Source organism: Crinia signifera, chromosome 4 (assembly GCF_055691185.1).
Source record: "Crinia signifera chromosome 4, ASM5569118v1, whole genome shotgun sequence".
Classification (NCBI taxonomy): Eukaryota; Metazoa; Chordata; class Amphibia; order Anura; family Myobatrachidae; genus Crinia; species Crinia signifera.
In genome coordinates, this window is record NC_139220.1 from 4,481,576 (window position 1) to 4,499,696 (window position 18,121).

The following is an 18,121-nucleotide window of genomic DNA, read 5'->3' on the forward strand; positions in this document are numbered from 1 at the left end:
CAGCCTGTGCCCCCAGTGCCGCTATACAGACATTGCCACTGTGCAGTCTGTGCCCCCATACAGACATTGTCACTATACAGCCTGTGCCCCCATACAGACATTGCCACTATACAGCCTGTGCCCCCATACAGACATTGCCACTATACAGCCTGTGCCCCCATACAGACATTGTCACTATACAGCCTGTGCCCCCATACAGACATTGCCACTATACAGCCTGTGCCCCCAGTGCCGCTATACAGACATTGCCGCTGTGCAGTCTGTGCCGCTATACAGTCATAGCCATATACAGCCTATGCCCCCAGTGCCACTATACAGACATTGCCACTATACAGCCTGTGCCACTATATAGACATTGCCATTATGCAGCCTGTGCCCCCAGTGCCACTATACAGTCATTGCCACTATACAGCCTGTGCCCCCAGTGCCACTATACAGACATTGACACTGTGCAGTCTGTGCCCCCAGTGCCGCTATACAGTCATAGCCATATACAGCCTGTGCCCCCAGTGCCACTTTACATACATTGCCACTGTGCCCCCAGTGCCACTATACAGACATTGCCACTATACAGCCTGTGCCCCCAGTGCCACTCTACAGACATTGCCACTGTGCCCCCAGTGCCGCTATACAGACATTGCCACTATACAGCCTGTGCCTCCAGTGTCGCTATACAGACATTGCCACTGTGCAGTCTGTGCCCCCAGTGCCACTATACAGTCAGTGCCACTATGCAGCATGTGCCCCCAGTGTCGCTATACAGTCAGTGCCACTATGCAGCCTGTGCCCCCAGTGTTGCTATACAGACATTGCCACTATACAGCCTGTGCCCCCAGTGCCGCTATACAGACATTGCCACTATACAGTCTGTGCCCCCAGTGCTGCTATACAGTCAGTGCCCCCATACAGTCATTGCCACTATGCAGCCTGTGCCCCCAGTGTTGCTATACAGACATTGCCACTATACAGCCTGTGCCCCCAGTGCTGCTATACAGACACTGCCACTATACAGCCTGTGCCCCCAGTGCTGCTATACAGTTGTAAACCACACGGCACGTGAAATGCCGCCATCGACGAGTCCATGAGAAATCGTGTTTAGAAAGACTGAGAGAATCCCCTGCGAGTAGGGGGAAAACACACAGAAAAGGAGGACCAGTTTGCAGCTGCCGCACTACAGGTCCCAGAATGCACTTTTACGTAATGTACTGCTGTCCCATCATTATATGAATGAAAGGAAGTGCTGGACTGTTGCAAATTGATGTAACGATTACAAGTGTTGTGCTGGAGAGAAGAATAAATGTTATTTCTGTGGTAACCCTGTTTGAACTTTAAATAAACTTTTGTTGTTTGTGATAAGATGGCCTGGTGCCCAATTCTCACTGCACTGCCTGGCGCCCAATTCTTACTGCACTGCCTGGTGCCCAATTCTTACTGCACTGCCTGGTGCCCAATTCTTACTGCACTGCCTGGCGCCCAATTCTCACTGCACTGCCTGGCGCCCCCAATTCTCACTGCACTGCCTGGCGCCCAATACTTACTGCACTGCCTGGTGCCTAATTCTTACTGCACTGCCTGGCACCCAATTCTTACTGCACTGCCTGGTGCCCAATTCTTACTGCACTGCCTGGTGCCCAATTCTTACTGCACTACCTGGTGCCCAATTCTCACTGCACTGCCTGGCGCCCCCAATTCTCACTGCACTGCCTGGTGCCCAATTCTCACTGCACTGCCTGGCGCACAATTCTTACTGCACTGCCTGGTGCCCAATTCTGGCTGCACTGCCTGGTGCCCAATTTTCACTGCACTGCCCGGCGCCCAATTCTCACTGCACTGCCTGGCGCCCAATTCTGGCTGCACTGCCTGGCGCCCAATTCTTGCTGCACTGCCCGGCGCCCAATTCTTGCTGTACTGCCCGGCGCCCAATTCTTACTGCACTGCCTGGCTCCCAATTCTGGCTGCACTGCCTGGCGCCCAATTCTGGCTGCACTGCCTGGCGCCCAATTCTGGCTGCACTGCCTGGCGCCCAATTCTGGCTGCACTGCCCGGCGCCCAATTCTTGCTGCACTGCCCGGCGCCCAATTCTGGCTGCACTGCCTGGCGCCCAATTCTCGCTGCATTGCCTGGCGCCCAATTCTCGCTGCACTGCCTGGCGCCCAATTCTCGCTGCACTGCCTGGCGCCCAATTCTTGCTGCACTGCCTGGCTCCCAATTCTTACTGCACTGCCTGGCGCCCAATTCTTACTGCACTGCCTGGTGCCCAATTCTTACTGCACTGCCTGGCGCCCCATATTCTTGCTGCACTGCCTGGCGCCCAATTCTTACTGCACTGCCTGGCGCCCAATTCTTACTGCACTGCCTGGCGCCCAATTATTACTGCACTGTCTGGTGCCCAATTCTTACTGCACTGCACTGGTATTTACAACCCACTACCACAAGGCTTCTGTAGGTAATCTCCTGAGTACCCCGGGCTCCCACTGGTGTTTATGCCTAACCCACAACCAGTCGCAGTAGAGTAAGTGTAAAGTATACCAACTATGACAATGCAGGGGTATTCTGTCATACCCAGTACCAGGTGGGTGTTGTGGTGCCCATACACTAGGGCAATATTGCATACATTCTTTCAATTTCCAGCACATCTGGTCGAATGTGTCACCCAACGGGATGCGCAGGCCCGCTGGTCGAATGTCGCGTCGATAGATATTATGTGCTGCACATATTATTTACCGCATTGCATGAGTGATCCCATGCGCTTCTTAACCACATGTGATCCCTCGCAAAGTAATCGACAGCGGGTGGCGGTTTTGGGGAGCTGGCATTGGGCGTTGGTGTAGCAGAGCGCTGTGCAGGAGGGCTGGCGTGTTGCGGTGGTCAGCGGCGGGTGGCAGAATTTTTAAAAAAATTCATAAGACTTGGCGGCCCTCTGATTAGCTGAAAGAGAGGTCTTTCAGCCAATCAGCAGCCACCTGAATGTGAGGCTGCTATACAGTCATTGCCACTATGCAGCCTGTGCCACTATGCAGCCTGTGCCCCCAGTGCCGCTATACAGTCATTGCCACTATGCAGCCTGTGCCACTATGCAGCCTGTGCCCCCAGTGCTGCTATACAGTCATTGCCACTATGCAGCCTGTGCCCCCCAGTGCCACTATAGTCATTGCCACTATGCAGCCTGTGCCCCCCAGTGCCGCTATACAGTCATTGCCACTATGCAGCCTGTGCCCCCCAGTGCCACTATACAGTCATTGCCACTATGCAGCCTGTGCCACTATGCAGCCTGTGCCCCCCCAGTGCCACTATACAGTCATTGCCACTATGCAGCCTGTGCCACTATGCAGCCTGTGCCACTATGCAGCCTGTGCCCCCAGTGTCGCTATACAATCGGTGCCACTATGCAGCCTGTGCCCCCCAGTACCGCTATACAGTCATTGCCACTATGCAGCCTGTGCCCCAGTGCCGCTATACAATCAGTGCCACTATGCAGCCTGTGCCCCCCAGTGCCGCTATACAATCGGTGCCACTATGCAGCCTGTGCCCCCCAGTGCCGCTATACAGTCCCTGCCACTATGCAGCCTGTGCCCCCCAGGCCACTATACAGTCATTGCCACTATGCAGCCTGTGCCACTATGCAGCCTGTGCCCCCAGTGCCGCTATACAATCGGTGCCACTATGCAGCCTGTGGCCCCAGTGCCGCTATACAGTCCCTGCCACTATGCAGCCTGTGCCCCCCAGTACCGCTATACAGTCATTGCCACTATGCAGCCTGTGCCACTATGCAGCCTGTGCCCCCCAGTACCGCTATACAGTCATTGCCACTATGCAGCCTGTGCCCCCAGTGCTGCTATACAATCGGTGCCACTATGCAGCCTGCCTGTGCCCCCCAGTGCCGCTATACAGTCATTGCCACTATGCAGCCTGTGCCCCCCCAGTGCCACTATACAGTCATTGCCACTATGCAGCCTGTGCCACTATGCAGTCATTGCCACTATGCAGCCTGTGCCACTATGCAGCCTGTGCCCCCAGTGTCGCTATACAATCGGTGCCACTATGCAGCCTGTGCCCCCCAGTACCGCTATACAGTCATTGCCACTATGCAGCCTGTGCCCCCAGTGCCGCTATACAATCAGTGCCACTATGCAGCCTGTGCCCCCCAGTGCCGCTATACAATCGGTGCCACTATGCAGCCTGTGCCCCCCAGTGCCGCTATACAGTCATTGCCACTATGCAGCCTGTGCCCCCAGTGCCGCTATACAATCGGTGCCACTATGCAGCCTGTGCCCCCAGTGCCGCTATACAGTCCCTGCCACTATGCAGCCTGTGCCCCCCAGTGCCACTATACAGTCATTGCCACTATGCAGCCTGTGCCACTATGCAGCCTGTGCCCCCAGTGCCGCTATACAATCGGTGCCACTATGCAGCCTGTGCCGCTATACAGTCCCTGCCACTATGCAGCCTGTGCCCCCCAGTGCCACTATACAGTCATTGCCACTATGCAGCCTGTGCCACTATGCAGCCTGTGCCCCCAGTGCCGCTATACAATCGGTGCCACTATGCAGCCTGTGCCCCCCAGTGCCGCTATACAGTAATTGCAACTATGCAGCCTGTGCCCCCAGTGCCGCTATACAATCGGTGCCACTATGCAGCCTGTGCCCCCCAGTGCCGCTATACAGTCATTGCCACTATGCAGCCTGTGCCCCCCAGTGCCGCTATACAGTCATTGCCACTATGCAGCCTGTGCCTCCCAGTGCCGCTATACAGTCATTGCCACTATGCAGCCTGTGCCCCCAGTGCCGCTATACAATCGGTGCCACTATGCAGCCTGTGCCCCCCAGTGCCGCTATACAGTCATTGCCACTATGCAGCCTGTGCCCCCCAGTGCCGCTATACAGTCATTGCCACTATGCAGCCTGTGCCCCCCAGTGCCGCTATACAGTCATTGCCACTATGCAGCCTGTGCCTTCCAGTACCGCTATACAGTCATTGCCACTATGCAGCCTGTGCCCCCCAGTGCTGCTATACAATCTGTGCCACTATGCAGCCTGTGCCCCCAGTGCCGCTATACAATCTGTGCCACTATGCAGCCTGTGCCCCCAGTGCCACTATACAATTGGTGCCACTATGCAGCCTGTGCCCCCAGTGCCGCTATACAATCGGTGCCACTATGCAGCCTGTGCCCCCCAGTGCCGCTATACAGTCATTGCCACTATGCAGCCTGTGCCCCCCAGTGCCGCTATACAGTCATTGCCACTATGCAGCCTGTGCCACTATGCAGCCTGTGCCCCCAGTACCGCTATACAATCGGTGCCACTATGCAGCCTGTGCCCCCCAGTGCCGCTATACAGTCATTGCCACTATGCAGCCTGTGCCCCCAGTGCCGCTATACAATCGGTGCCACTATGCAGCCTGTGCCCCCAGTCCAGAAGGGTGGCTGCCCCGGACTATACATATTGGGAGGGCCGCGGGGAGGTGACACATGTTGGACCGTCCTACTACTCCTCCTTCAGACAGTGTCTGTGATGTGAATATTGCTGATAACGTGTAATAGGCACTATGGCATAATATGGATGTGTGACGTGTAATAGCCATTATGGTGTCAATTTGTGGTGCTCGCATTTGGCGCACACTGTCCAATTTGTCCCTATTATAAAAAGAAAAATTGTCCACTCATGGCATATCGTGTAATGGGCATCAGTGTGTGGCATAACGTGTAATGGGCATTACAGTGTGTGACGTAACGTGTATGTGGCATTACCGTGTGTGTGGGATAACGTGTAATGGGCATTACAGTGTGTGACGTAACGTGTATGTGGCATTACCGTGTGTGTGGAATAACGTGTAATGGGCATTACAGTGTGTGACGTAACGTGTATGTGGCATTACCTTGTGCAAAATCAAGAATAGATTTGAAGCAAATGTAAAAAAAACAACAACCATAAGGTGGGTCAAGGGGTGGGGCTGGGGGCGGGTCAATGGGTGGGCAGTGGGTGTGTCAAGGGGGCGGGTCGCTGTCCGGGAATCACTCAACACAAAGGTGGTAACCCTAGCTAACTCAATTATATTATATTGCAGAAAGTGAAATTAAGATTTATATTTTGAATACAGCGTGTAACAGAGCGCAGCGAACGTGTGAGCACTACAGAGGGCAGGGGTTGTATCTGCACTACAGAGCGCAGGGGGCGTGTCTGCACTACAGAGCGCAGGGGGGGGTTTGCACTACAGAGCAGTCTATATTATAAAAGGTTCTTATGATAAAAATGATGTCATCCCCTTGGCATATACTGACTCCTCCCACCAGTGTGTGATGTCACTCCCAGGGTAGAATGAATCACATTGTCATAAATATACTGGGTACATTTTTCCTAGCAGGGCGCCCGTCGTATGCCATCGCATACCAGTACTTAAGGTATGCAATGGGAATCGATGGGACCCGATTTGAGGGTTTTAAGAGCTGACTGTACAATTCTAATATCGCGTCACATTTTACAATGGCATGCGATGCGATCATACTCAATTTTTTATTGTACAGCCACCCTGATGGGTGATTCCTATGTTAAATGCACCCCCAGACCCGATTTTGAATTGTACAGCCACCCTGATGGGTGATTACTATGTTAAATGCACCCTCATTGTTAACGGCACCCCCACTATCAACGCCAACCCAAAGCGTGGCGAGTGCAGCGAGGGGGAGCATTTAACATAGTAATCACCCATCAGGGTGCCTGTACAATTAAAAATCGGGTCTTTTCGCATCGCATGCGATCGGGTCGCATGTGATGTGATCCGACAGACCCGATGGCATAAGATAAAAATAGTGGGCGCCGTGCTTGGAAACCATATACTGTACTTCTAGTCAGGGCCGGTGCAAGGCACCGGTGGGGCGCCCCCGGGGGGGGGGGGGGGTACCTGCGGCGCTGTGTGATCTGTCGGCGGGGTCCCTGCAGTGATGTGCGCGGGAAACACGCTGATTGGCGGAATGTTTTCAAATCCAGCAGCGCTTCCCGCGCGGCTGCCGGATAGCGAGCATCACTGCAGGGACCCCGCCGCCAGATCACACAGTGCCGCAGGTACCCGGCACGGACACCCCTGCAGCCTCCATGCGAAAGGGGAGGGGCGAAGTGCCGCCCTCCAGTGGCTGGCGCCCTAGGCAAATGTCTAGATTTGCCTAGTGGTGGCACCGGCCCTGCTTCTAGTGTATTAAAAAGTGGTGGCCCTGCAGCGCTTTGGGCCAGTGGGTGACCCGCCTGTGCCCAGGGGTGTGGGGCACTGAGTCATTGCACTGCTATATAATAACATCGCCTGCTGATCCCAGAGCCAGTGAGTGAGAGAAGAGTTATAATACTGCGCGGCTAGCCGGTGATATACGGCGCGGCCCCTACACGCCAGGAGTTACGGTAAGAAAGCAAGCGTTGGGCTGGGGCTGGGCGCTTCCGCACTAGCAGATCACGTCACGTGCCCGCCGCAGTATGACGTGAGATGCCCCGCCCCCGGCGGTGACGTCCGGGATCAGGCGACAGATGAGTGTCAGCCGGGAGAGTGGGCGGGGCTGCCGGATGGTGGAATTTTCCATCAGTGACTGAGGCGGCGGCGAGAGAGAGAAGTGTCAGTGCCGGCTCCCTGGTGCCTCATATACCTCCGCCCGTACCTCACGGCGACACCGGTGCCTCATATACCTCCGCCCGTACCTCACGGCGACACCGGTGCCTCGTATACATCCGCCGGTACCGCACAGCGACACCGGTGCCTCATATACCTCCGCCCGTACCTCACGGCGACACCGGTGCCTCATATACCCCCGCCGGTACCTCATACCTCCACCCCGTACCTCATATCTTCACCCGGTACCTCATACCTTCACCCGGTACCTCATATACCTCCACCCGGTACCTCATACCTTCACCCGGTACCTCATATACCTCCACCCGGTACCTCACACCTCCACCCGGTACCTCGCACCTCCCCGGTACCGCACCCTCCCGGGAGGAGGAGGAGGACGGGCGCCGCGAGCAGCAGTACCTCCGGCCGGGCGCTGCTCTGCACCCTGCTCCGCGCCTGTCTCAGCCCGCCCGCTGCGCCCCCCACCATGGCCAACTACATCCACGTCCCGCCCGGCTCCCCCGAGGTGCCCCGTGTGGAGCTGACCGTGCTGGAGAGCGGATACCGGGAGGGCGCCATGCGGCTGCTGCAGGAGCTCCGGCCCGACTGGAAGACGGAGGCGGTCACCACCCAGGTACGTGCTATGGGGTGTGGGTGGGGGGACGGGGGGCGGTGGTATGGGGTGTATGTGGGGGGTGGGGTGGTATGGGGTGTATGCGGGGGGGGGGTGTATGCGGGGGAGGGCATAGGGTGGTATGGGGTTGTATGCGGGGGAGGGCATAGGGTGGAATGCGGGGGAGGGCATAGGGTGGTATGGGGTGGTATGCGGGGGAGGGCATAGGGTGGTATGGGGTTGTATGCGGGGGAGGGCATAGGGTGGTGTGGCGTGTACGTGGTGGACAAGGTGGTGTATGTGGGTGAGGGCATAGGGTGGTGTGGCGTGTACGTGGTGGACAAGGTGGTGTATGTGGGTGAGGGCATAGGGTGGTATGGTGTGTGTGTGGGCACAGGATGTTATGGTGCTGCCCTGGAGACCCTGCATGGTGTATTTAATATGCATGCAGCCATGGTTAGAGCAGGTGGTGATAGTCCAGCTCACGCGGCATCGGCTGGCCATACATACATACATACATACACACATACATACATACATACATACACACATACATACATACACACATACACACATACACACATACATACATACATACATACATACACACATACATACATACACACATACACACATACATACATACATACATACATACATACATACATGATCTCTCGCAGCTGGCCGGGACCTTCCCGGGCAGCAGGGTCGCATGTGGTCCATTTCACATGTAATGGTGAAAGGACCGCATGGTGACCATCCTCCCGGCCCCGCTGTCGGGAGGATGGTCGCACCTCCGTCAGGTCCGATACGCATGGGACCTTATCGGCCCTGAGGGGACGTCCCTCTCGCCTGATTTGTGTATGGGACCTTCAAGGACTCTGGTGAAGAGGTAAAGCAGAGAGAGGGTGGATGTCACTAGGCACCAGCTGCATTGTGTCAGATTATGGGGCCCATGTACCATTATATTCAATACAATCTGTGTGGGATCGTATCGAATATACCATCCTATTAGCGGGAGTATGATATATAGGGGGGGGGGGTCACCAAGTAATGACTAGGACACTTAAGATCCATGTGGACATGGTTGACATGACTGTCTGCCTGTGTCGACATGTGCACTGTATAAGTATACCGCATCCACTCGCCATATTTCAGGTACACTAATATATTCTCTTCTGTGCCCACTTGGACAGTAAAGTATGATCCAAGTTGGCCTAAAAAAAAATAACTTGTCGATTGTAAGCTTGTGTAGACATTCTTCCAGTGTATGTCGACCTTTTTTAGGTATCTAACTGACGCAGGGATTCGATACCATCGGTGGGATGTACTGTTGTGCACTGAAAGGAGTCTGTCAGCCCTCTGGGGGTGGCGCACATGAGCGGTCAGTCAGAATGCACTGCACAGCGACTACTTCCTGGGGGAACCCTCTGCCTGGCTGGCAACGCAGTGAGTGGCACATCACTGTCGGTAGTTGCAGGGGTCATATCCAGAAAGCCACACATATTTAATGGTAAATGGTCCCCATTGTGTGTGACGTGTAATAGGATTTGTGCCTGTCTTTGACTATTCTATGGGGGTTATCCATTTATGTTACTCCCATTGTCCCCGGCAATCAGTGTTTATTGTCTCTTATATATTACAGCATTAGAGTGATATTCAATGGCTGACAGCTGCAGGGTGCCCAACAGAGGTATTCAATTGGTGCTACTTCTAGACGTGATCAGGTTCTGGGGATGGAATTTCAGCTCGAACCCCCTGAGCTAAATTGAGCACTCAAATGGCAGTTTAGATGGGGCATAGAGCAATATATCACAATTGTATATCACAAGTACAGTACGGAAACTCTCAGCTTTGTGATGTTACATATTATGATGTATGCCAAGCATTGCTGTTCTACATCCTGCTACTACAGCACCCTGTACACCTGTGAAGCTTTCCTGCGGGTAGCAGAGAGGAGAGGGACCTGGTTGGCTGGGATTATCCTGTTCGCCTCTTATAGGCTCCTCCATATAAGGCAGAGATCGGCCAATGATTCTCCCGGCTGCAGTAACCACCCCAGCTAATCTGCGGACAGAACATTTGGCGTTTCCCATACCATACAGTACACGTAACAGACTTCCAGTTACACAGGAGTAGTCCTCAGCCTTCTGACAGATTTCTGCTCTCACACCAGGAAGGGTGCAGATAGAACCCCTCTTGTTGGACTTCTGAGGACGCTGATTTGGACAGCTCCGCACGCGTTCTCCCCACGATGTTCACAGCGCACTGAATACAATAGAACTCAATGAATTCAAGTTGCTCCACCTCTGCAAATCCTACAATAAACCCGGTCTCTGCACTTGAAGTGATAAAGTGGAAAGTGATGATACAGCAGCCAATCCGTTCCTAACTGTCACATTATAGCCTGGTGTTGTAATTGACAGTTATGGGCTGATTGCTGTGCCATCCCCTTCCACTTTATCACTCCCAACTTCACTAGCCCTTCCCATGAAAGTAGAAAATGTTTGTCTGAGAAACATGGGCACTGGAGGGGAGGACAGAACATGGGCATCTTTACATAAATGCCCCGTATTCTACTGGCAGCACCATCTTACGTAGGAATATATTCATTTCCCGTCTCCCATAGAATATTCTAAAGTTTGCAAAATCTTTATAGAGACTCTGAGCATTGGCGTCAGTCCGTCATTTTGTTATCCTCGGAGACTCTGGGCACTGGCGTCAGTCCGTCATCCTCTTACCCTCAGAGACTCTGAGCATTGGCGTCAGTCCGTCATCCTCTTACCCTCGGAGACTCTGGGCACTGGCGTCAGTCCATCATCCTCTTACCCTTAGAGACTCTGAGCATTGGCGTCAGTCCGTCATCCTCTTACCCTCGGAGACTCTGGGCACTGGCGTCAGTCCGTCATCCTCTTACCCTCAGAGACTCTGAGCACTGGCGTCAGTCCGTCATTTTATTACCCTCAGAGACTGAGCACTGGCGTCAGTCCGTCATTTTATTATCCTCGGAGACTCTGGGCACTGGCGTCAGTCCGTCATCCTCTTACCCTCAGAGACTCTGAGCACTGGCGTCAGTCCGTCATCTTATCCTCGGAGACTCTGAGCACTGCTGTCAGTCCATCATCCTCTTATCCTTGGAGACTCTGAGCACTGGCGTCAGTCCGTCATCTTATCCTCGGAGACTCTGAGCACTGCTGTCAGTCCATCATCCTCTTATCCTTGGAGACTCTGAGCACTGGCGTCAGTCCGTCATTTTAATATCCTCAGAGACTCTGAGCACTGGCGTCAGTCCGTCATTTTATTATCCTCAGAGACTGAGCACTGACGTAGGTCTATCTTCTTACCCTCGGAGACTCTGAGCACTGGCGTCAGTCCGTCATCTTATCCTCGGAGACTCTGAGCACTGCTGTCAGTCCGTCATCCTCTTATCCTTGGAGACTCTGAGCACTGGTGTCAGTCCGTCATCCTCTTATCCTCGGAGACTCTGAGCACTGGTGTCAGTCCACCATACTCTTATCCTCAGAGACTCTGAGCACTGGCATCAGTCCGTCATCTTATCCTCAGACTCTGGGCACTGGCGTCAATCCATCATCCTCTTATCCTCGGAAACTCTGAGCACTGGTGTCGGTCCGTTATCGGAGACTCTGAGCACTGCTGTCAGTCCGTCATCTTCTGACCCTATCAGACTCTGAGCACTGGCGTCAGTCCGTCATCTTACCCTCAGAGACTCTGAGCACTGGCATCAGTCCGTCATCTTATTGCCCTCACAGTGTTACTGGCCTGTCCGTATAGTGACCCCGCAGCTCAGGTCTCTGCTGCTAGAGGCCAAACAGCTAACTAACATGTGCTGTGGGGTCTCTTTCTCTCCCCTTGTTTTCCGAAAGTCTCCTGTTCTGTTGACCTTGTAGGAGTAAAGGCGCTTCCAGAAAATGGTATGGGCCCCAATAGATCACGTGTCCCATGCCTCAATCTGCGCATACATGTATGCTACCCCTGACAGTGGTGGTGTTTCCTGGCTAGTGGCTGCCTGTAGGAGAGTGATAGCTCGGAGCACTAGCAGGAGGGAAGCTTCTGTCAGCTGGATACGGTGTGTGTGTGTGTGTTGACTCTCCCCATTCATTTCCAGCTTGTTCCTGGCTCAGGCCCCCAGCCCTGACTCATCACTGTGCAAATATGAACTTGCTGCAGCTACTGTGTATTGTGTGTTTTATAGACATGAGTGTACTGCAGCGTACGGCTGTATTAGAGGTGCCAGTGCAGCAGTCACCCCGTAATCTGTGCTCCTCTAACTATTATTACCTGACCTGCGGTTCCAGGAACACTGCAGTGATCTCTGTAGTTATTGGCTGCTCGTAACCACTCTGATCTGACCCAGTAGGTCCGGTACGTGATGACGTGAGTGTACTCCGGTGTACGGATGTATTAGAGGTACCAGTGCAGTGGTCACCCCATAATCTGTGCTCCTCTAACTATTATTACCTGACCTGCGGGTCCAGGAACACTGCGGTGATCTCTGTAGTTATTGGCTGCTCGTGCCCACTCTGATCTGACCCAGTAGGTGCCGGTACGTGATGACCTGAGTGTACTCAACGTACGGATGTATTAGAGGTACCAGTGCAGTGGTCACCCCATAATCTGTGCTCCTCTAACTACTATTACCTGACCTGCGGGTCCAGGAACACTGCGGTGATCTCTGTAGTTATTGGCTGCTCGTGCCCACTCTGATCTGACCCAGTAGCTGCCAGTATGTGATGACCTGAATATTACACCCTAGCAGGGGACATCTCCTCTATCCCCATGCTGATGGAATTCATGTATTAATATTAAGTTGGCCATGAAGAATATAAACAGGTGAATGTCCTGCCGGTTACTTTCTCCTGTGTATGACGTGCGCTGTCCAATCAGCTGGTAATAACTTACTAATCTCCCCCAGCCTCAGTACTTTGGTCGCTGACTGTCAGACTCGGTGTGTAGCATACAGCCCGGCTGTCTGTGTCAGTGACGCTGTATACCAGGTGTTCTCATTAATCTATGGCAGGATGTATTACCGCTGTTATCTGCTTAATTTGTCACTTAAATATTATTCCCTGGTAGTGTAATCTGACAATGCGACCAGCGAATGGCTTTCTGCCGCTCTATGCTTTCCTCCTGCGCTTCTAAATTTACTGTTTCCGTAATTAAATATTTATGTTTTTTTTTTTTTTTTTTTTTTTTTTTTCAGTTGAGTACAAAATTTCTGCTTTTTTTATCATTTGTTTTACACAATTATTACACACAACCCTAAAGTTTCTGATCTCCAGCCACCCAGTGCCCCAACCTAGTGAGGGGGTTTCTGTCCGGAACATGTATCCTGTGCTCCCAGCTTGTGTAAACCCCCAAACAGGAGCGTTGCAGGGGTGACTAGTAGGCGAGGCTTGGCGTGATCTCTGGTACATTCAGGTTGGTGGTATTGCCTGTGGCATCGGTCCGATCAGCTTGGTGAGAGCCTGTATAACATCTGATCATTGCTGAACGCAGTGTCCGCACACATGGGGTGTGGAAAACACAAGGCTACTTATATATTTGGGGAACCCCATAATAAGCAGTGGAACAGAACTGTACTCTCTGTACAGGGGAGGGGTAACTTGGGCACTTTCTGCTTTTACCAGGGCTGGTGTCTTCTGTTATCTATAGTAGATATGATCCACTTGCATCTTTCTCCATCCTGTAATTATGTGGTGTAGCAGTCTCTAATTAGCGGCTACTGCTGGGAGCAGCTCCTGAGTGTAAAGCTGGGTACACATATATACAATCCTTATTTTTTGCAACCATTCGGCCGACCGTACTCCCGTCGGACCGTCCACAAACAGCCGACACGCGTGTACACACCTGTACAATTTACTTGCGACGTCTGATGAACTCCCGTCCAAACAGTCGCAAGAAAAAGATTGTACCACCGTACACACTCTCCCGATTTGGGCTAGTGACATGTCACATGTGACCAAAATTATCATAATGGGCTGGGTTAGGGCATAATTATAGCAGTCACCCTCCTATTAAAAAAAAAAAAAAACGGCGTGGGGTCCCCCCCACAGCCGTAACCAGCACCAGGCTAAAAGAGCCGGGGCTGGTATTAAAAAATCAGGAAACCCGACAAATAGGGCTTCGCTGATTTTTTTTAAAACCAGGTCCGGGGCTGGTTCCCAAAATACGGGGGACAAAATGACTAGGGGTCCCCCGTATTTTAAGAACCAGGCCAAACCAGCCAGCAGGGTAATGCCACAGCCAGGGGACACTTATTATATAAGGTCCCGCGGCCAAAGCATTCAGCCCTCTGACCGGTCAGCCTGGCCAGGGGTCCTGGGGGAGTGGGGACCCCCCCCAATAAAGGGGTCCCCCCCCCCTCCAGGACTTACCTGACCAGGCTGAAGCCTGGTGCTGTCCTCAATGCCCCTGGGCGGTGGGCATCGAGCTGATTTCAGTGTAAAAAATAGATGAAAACCTACTTTCTTTTCCTGTGGAACTATGAGTCCCAGCAAGCCTCCCCCGCATGCTGGGACTTGGAGAACCACAAGTCCCAGCATGCGGGGCATTAAAGGGCCCGCTGGCACTTGTAGTTCCACAGAAAAAAAATAGTTAAATAAATACACACTGAAACATTGGAAAAATAAAAGTCTAATACATACATTACACAAACACACTGATACTTACCTATCTTGATCCCGTAGGTAGGTCCCTGGGTCCGGTGGCTTGGTTCCGGGACTGGTCCGGGTCTGAGGCTCCAGGGTTGAAGAGTCCGGGGTCCAGGATCCATAGTAATCCAAAGGGGTACCTGTGGAAGGAAATCATTCTGAGCAGAGACGCAGAGGAAGAAGGATCTCTGCGTCTCTAGTATACAGCGGAGGCGGAACGGGTACCACTGCAGCCGGGAGCAGCGGGACTTCAACAGAAGATGCCGAGGTGGTCGCCACAGGAGCAGGTGAGTAGGATTTCCTTCCACAGGTACCCCTTTGGATTACTACGGATCCAGGACCCCGGACTCTTCAACCCTGGAGCCCCAGACCCGGACCAGCCCCGGAACCAAGCCACCGGACCCAGGGACCTACCTACGGGATCAAGATAGGTAAGTATCAGTGTGTTTGTGTAATGTATGTATTAAACTTTTATTTCTCTTTCAATGGTCCTGGTGACACAGCTTCACATTGGGATGTAGGAGGGTCCGCAGGAGCCAGGCACCTATCCTAAAGCCTTTGGAGGGTAGGCTCCTCCCCTACTGCATCCCAGATTCCTCAGTTCGTGTTAGGTGCCCACTGGAGTGGGTGCTATTCTAAAGGGCTGCCGGAGCAGCCGAAGGAGTAGAGCTAGTTAGGGTTTTTATTATTTTATTAACTTTTACACTAGCTAGGTAGGCACAGTGTGAGGATTCTCATTAGTGAATCCTCACACTGCTAGCGCAGCAGGAGCTGACAGAAGCGAGTCCTGTCAGCTCACTGTGCACGAGGGAGACGCTGTCTGGCCTCCCTGTGCAGCGCTTACAGCTTCTTTTAAGAAGCTGCCTGGGCTCCGGAGCGCTCTGAAACCGGCTTCACGCTAGGTGAGGATCATGGGGGACAGGCACTCCGTGATGGCGGCGGCCATTTTATGCGGAGCTTACACACTGAGCTCCTGATATGAGAGGACAGCAGTGTTGTTACAGGCATGTTCCGAGTGGTCCCCAGCTGAGGGGGAGATACTGGAACAAGGAGATCCTACAATGGGAGCGGCTGTCTGGGGGTAGTTGGCGCCAAAAGTCACAGACCCCGCAGCAGCAGGGACTTGGTCCCTTCCCTCACTCTGTTTTGGCGCCATTCAGAACGCTTGCAGCGGAGCTGAGCTGGCTTACAGATCCTGACAGAGTGATTGGATTTCCTGGGCATCGTTTTCCCCATTCTGAAGACTACAGAAAGCTAAGTGAACTGAGTATATTGGTTCTGTATATAATGTTTGTACATTTAATGCTGGGACTGTGTTAATTGAGAACATCAGGTCTGAGCAACAGCCTGTGGTCTTGGGGGAGGGAGCCTTAAATGCATTGAGCGCTTGCAGTGGTTGTACACTGAGATTTGTCCCTGTGGGGGGCTTATGTATTTATATGCGCTGCTGTGAAACCCATGGGGAGTGAACTCCAGAGGGTAGTACATCGGAACTTGCATGGGCCAAGCCCTAGGCAGGTCAAAAGAAATGCTTTGGTGCATTACTGGACAGGCAGAGTGATGGCTGGTAACCTCCCTAGACCATTGCCATTCTCTCAGCAGTCTTTTAGCTCTTTGCCTCGGCCCAGACAGATCCTGACTGATTACAGGTCATGCAGGATACTGCTATGGGAATCAGCAGGTTTAAATTACTTGTTGCACAAGTTTTATGGTTATTCTGTGGGGACCCCCAAAAAGGGTCTTATTCAGGGCCATTATTAGCTGCTGATGAGGTAGGAGAGTACACAGAACAAACCAGGGTGATATTTCTGAAGAGTCCTCAGCCTCAAGGGTAGAGGATTTTATTACTGCTGTTAAACAGGCATTACATTTGTCTGTGAAGGATAAACTCCTGCAAAGGTTTTTTTTTTTGAGACAGCGTAAAGATTCTGATATCTCCCTGCAAAGGGGCCTGAAAAACCCCTGATAAAAGGCTTCAGATACTTAAAAGATTTCTAAGCCTGTACCCCATGCCTGAGGCGCATGCTGACCTCTGGAAAAAAGTCCCAGTGGTAGATGCTTCTGTGGCACGTGTATCAAGACCTCAGGTGGAGCCACTGTGCTACCAGTACAAGGGGGAGCAGCGTTTAAGGACCCCGCAGACAAAAAGCTGGAGGGTAACCTCAAAGCATTATTTTAAGGGGTGGGATACACCCTATGCCCTCTGATGGTTTCAGCCTGGGTCTCTAAGGCCATGATCGTGTGGGCCAGAAATTTGTGCACTATTTTACACGCTGACCCTTGTGTGTTATTGCTTGCAGAGAAGCTTAAAAACGGCTGCAGAGCATGTATTGGAGTCTGAGAGGAAGCTCTCAAAATGGCTGCCAGAGTTTCCACAGTGTCTGTAAATGCCAGGAGAGTGCTCTGGCTTAAGGCTTGGGAGGCAGATAATGTGTCTAAGAAAGCCTTAGAGACAATAGCTTCTAAAGGAAAGCTGTTATTTGCTTCTGAACTGGAAGAGATTATTAAGCAGGCCACAGGTGGCAAAAGTACTTTCCTGCCAGTCCCTGCAGCCAAGCAGACATCAAGGTTTTCTGCTTTTAGGCCAGCCTTGCGGCCCTCCCTTAGGGAGGTGCGTCTTTCCGAGGGCAGCCCTTCAGGGGAAAGGTCCTAAAGTCTAAATTTGGTTCCTTTCATAAGAAACCAAACACAAAGGAGAGGACAAACCATCTGCATGACTGCCAAGGGTTTTGCCCGGCGGTGGTCTAGATGGGGGGACATCTGACACTGTTCAAAGACGCATGGGCATTGTTAGACCGGGATTCTTGGGTGTTAGAAATTATAACCCAGGGTTACAGAATTCCCTTCAAGGGTCTTCTTCCAAGAAGATTCATTCCCACGCCAATACCAAAAGGGGCTCGGCTCCGTACAGCTCCCTTGGGAGCGGCTCATTCTCCTTTAGAGAAGGGTGTGGTGATCCCGGTCCCCAGAGCGGAAGGGAAAAAAGGCTTTAATTCCACTCTGTGTCGTGTGTCCAAACCAGACGGGTCTTTCAGACCGATTCTCAATTTAAAGTCGTTAATTATCCATTTGTGGGTAGACCATTTCAAAATGGAGTCTCTACGGTCAGTGCTGTGAAGCCTGGACCAGGGAGAATTTTTGGCGTTCATGGATGTCCAGGACGCATACCTTCATGTTCCTGTTCACCCAGGACATCAGGCTCTATTGAGATAGGAGACCATGCACTTGCAATTCCAGGTGTTGCACTTCG

General features: G+C 52.6%; 1 protein-coding gene across 2 annotated transcripts in view; it reads left to right on the forward strand.

Moving 5' to 3' along the window:
* The first annotated feature begins 7,531 nt into the window (after nt 1-7,531).
* Nucleotides 7,532-18,121, forward strand: part of ETNK1 (ethanolamine kinase 1) — a 31,596-nt gene continuing 21,006 nt past the window's right edge. Inside the window, exons 1-2 of one of the 2 annotated variants that reach the window (XM_083180806.1) lie at nt 7,532-7,624; nt 7,665-8,221. In XM_083180806.1, coding sequence (XP_083036932.1) covers nt 8,075-8,221 — 147 coding nt within the window. In that variant the 5' untranslated portion in view covers nt 7,532-7,624; nt 7,665-8,074. Of the gene's footprint in view, nt 8,222-18,121 lie in introns of both variants that reach the window. The other variant, XM_083180807.1, reaches the window with a different exon arrangement.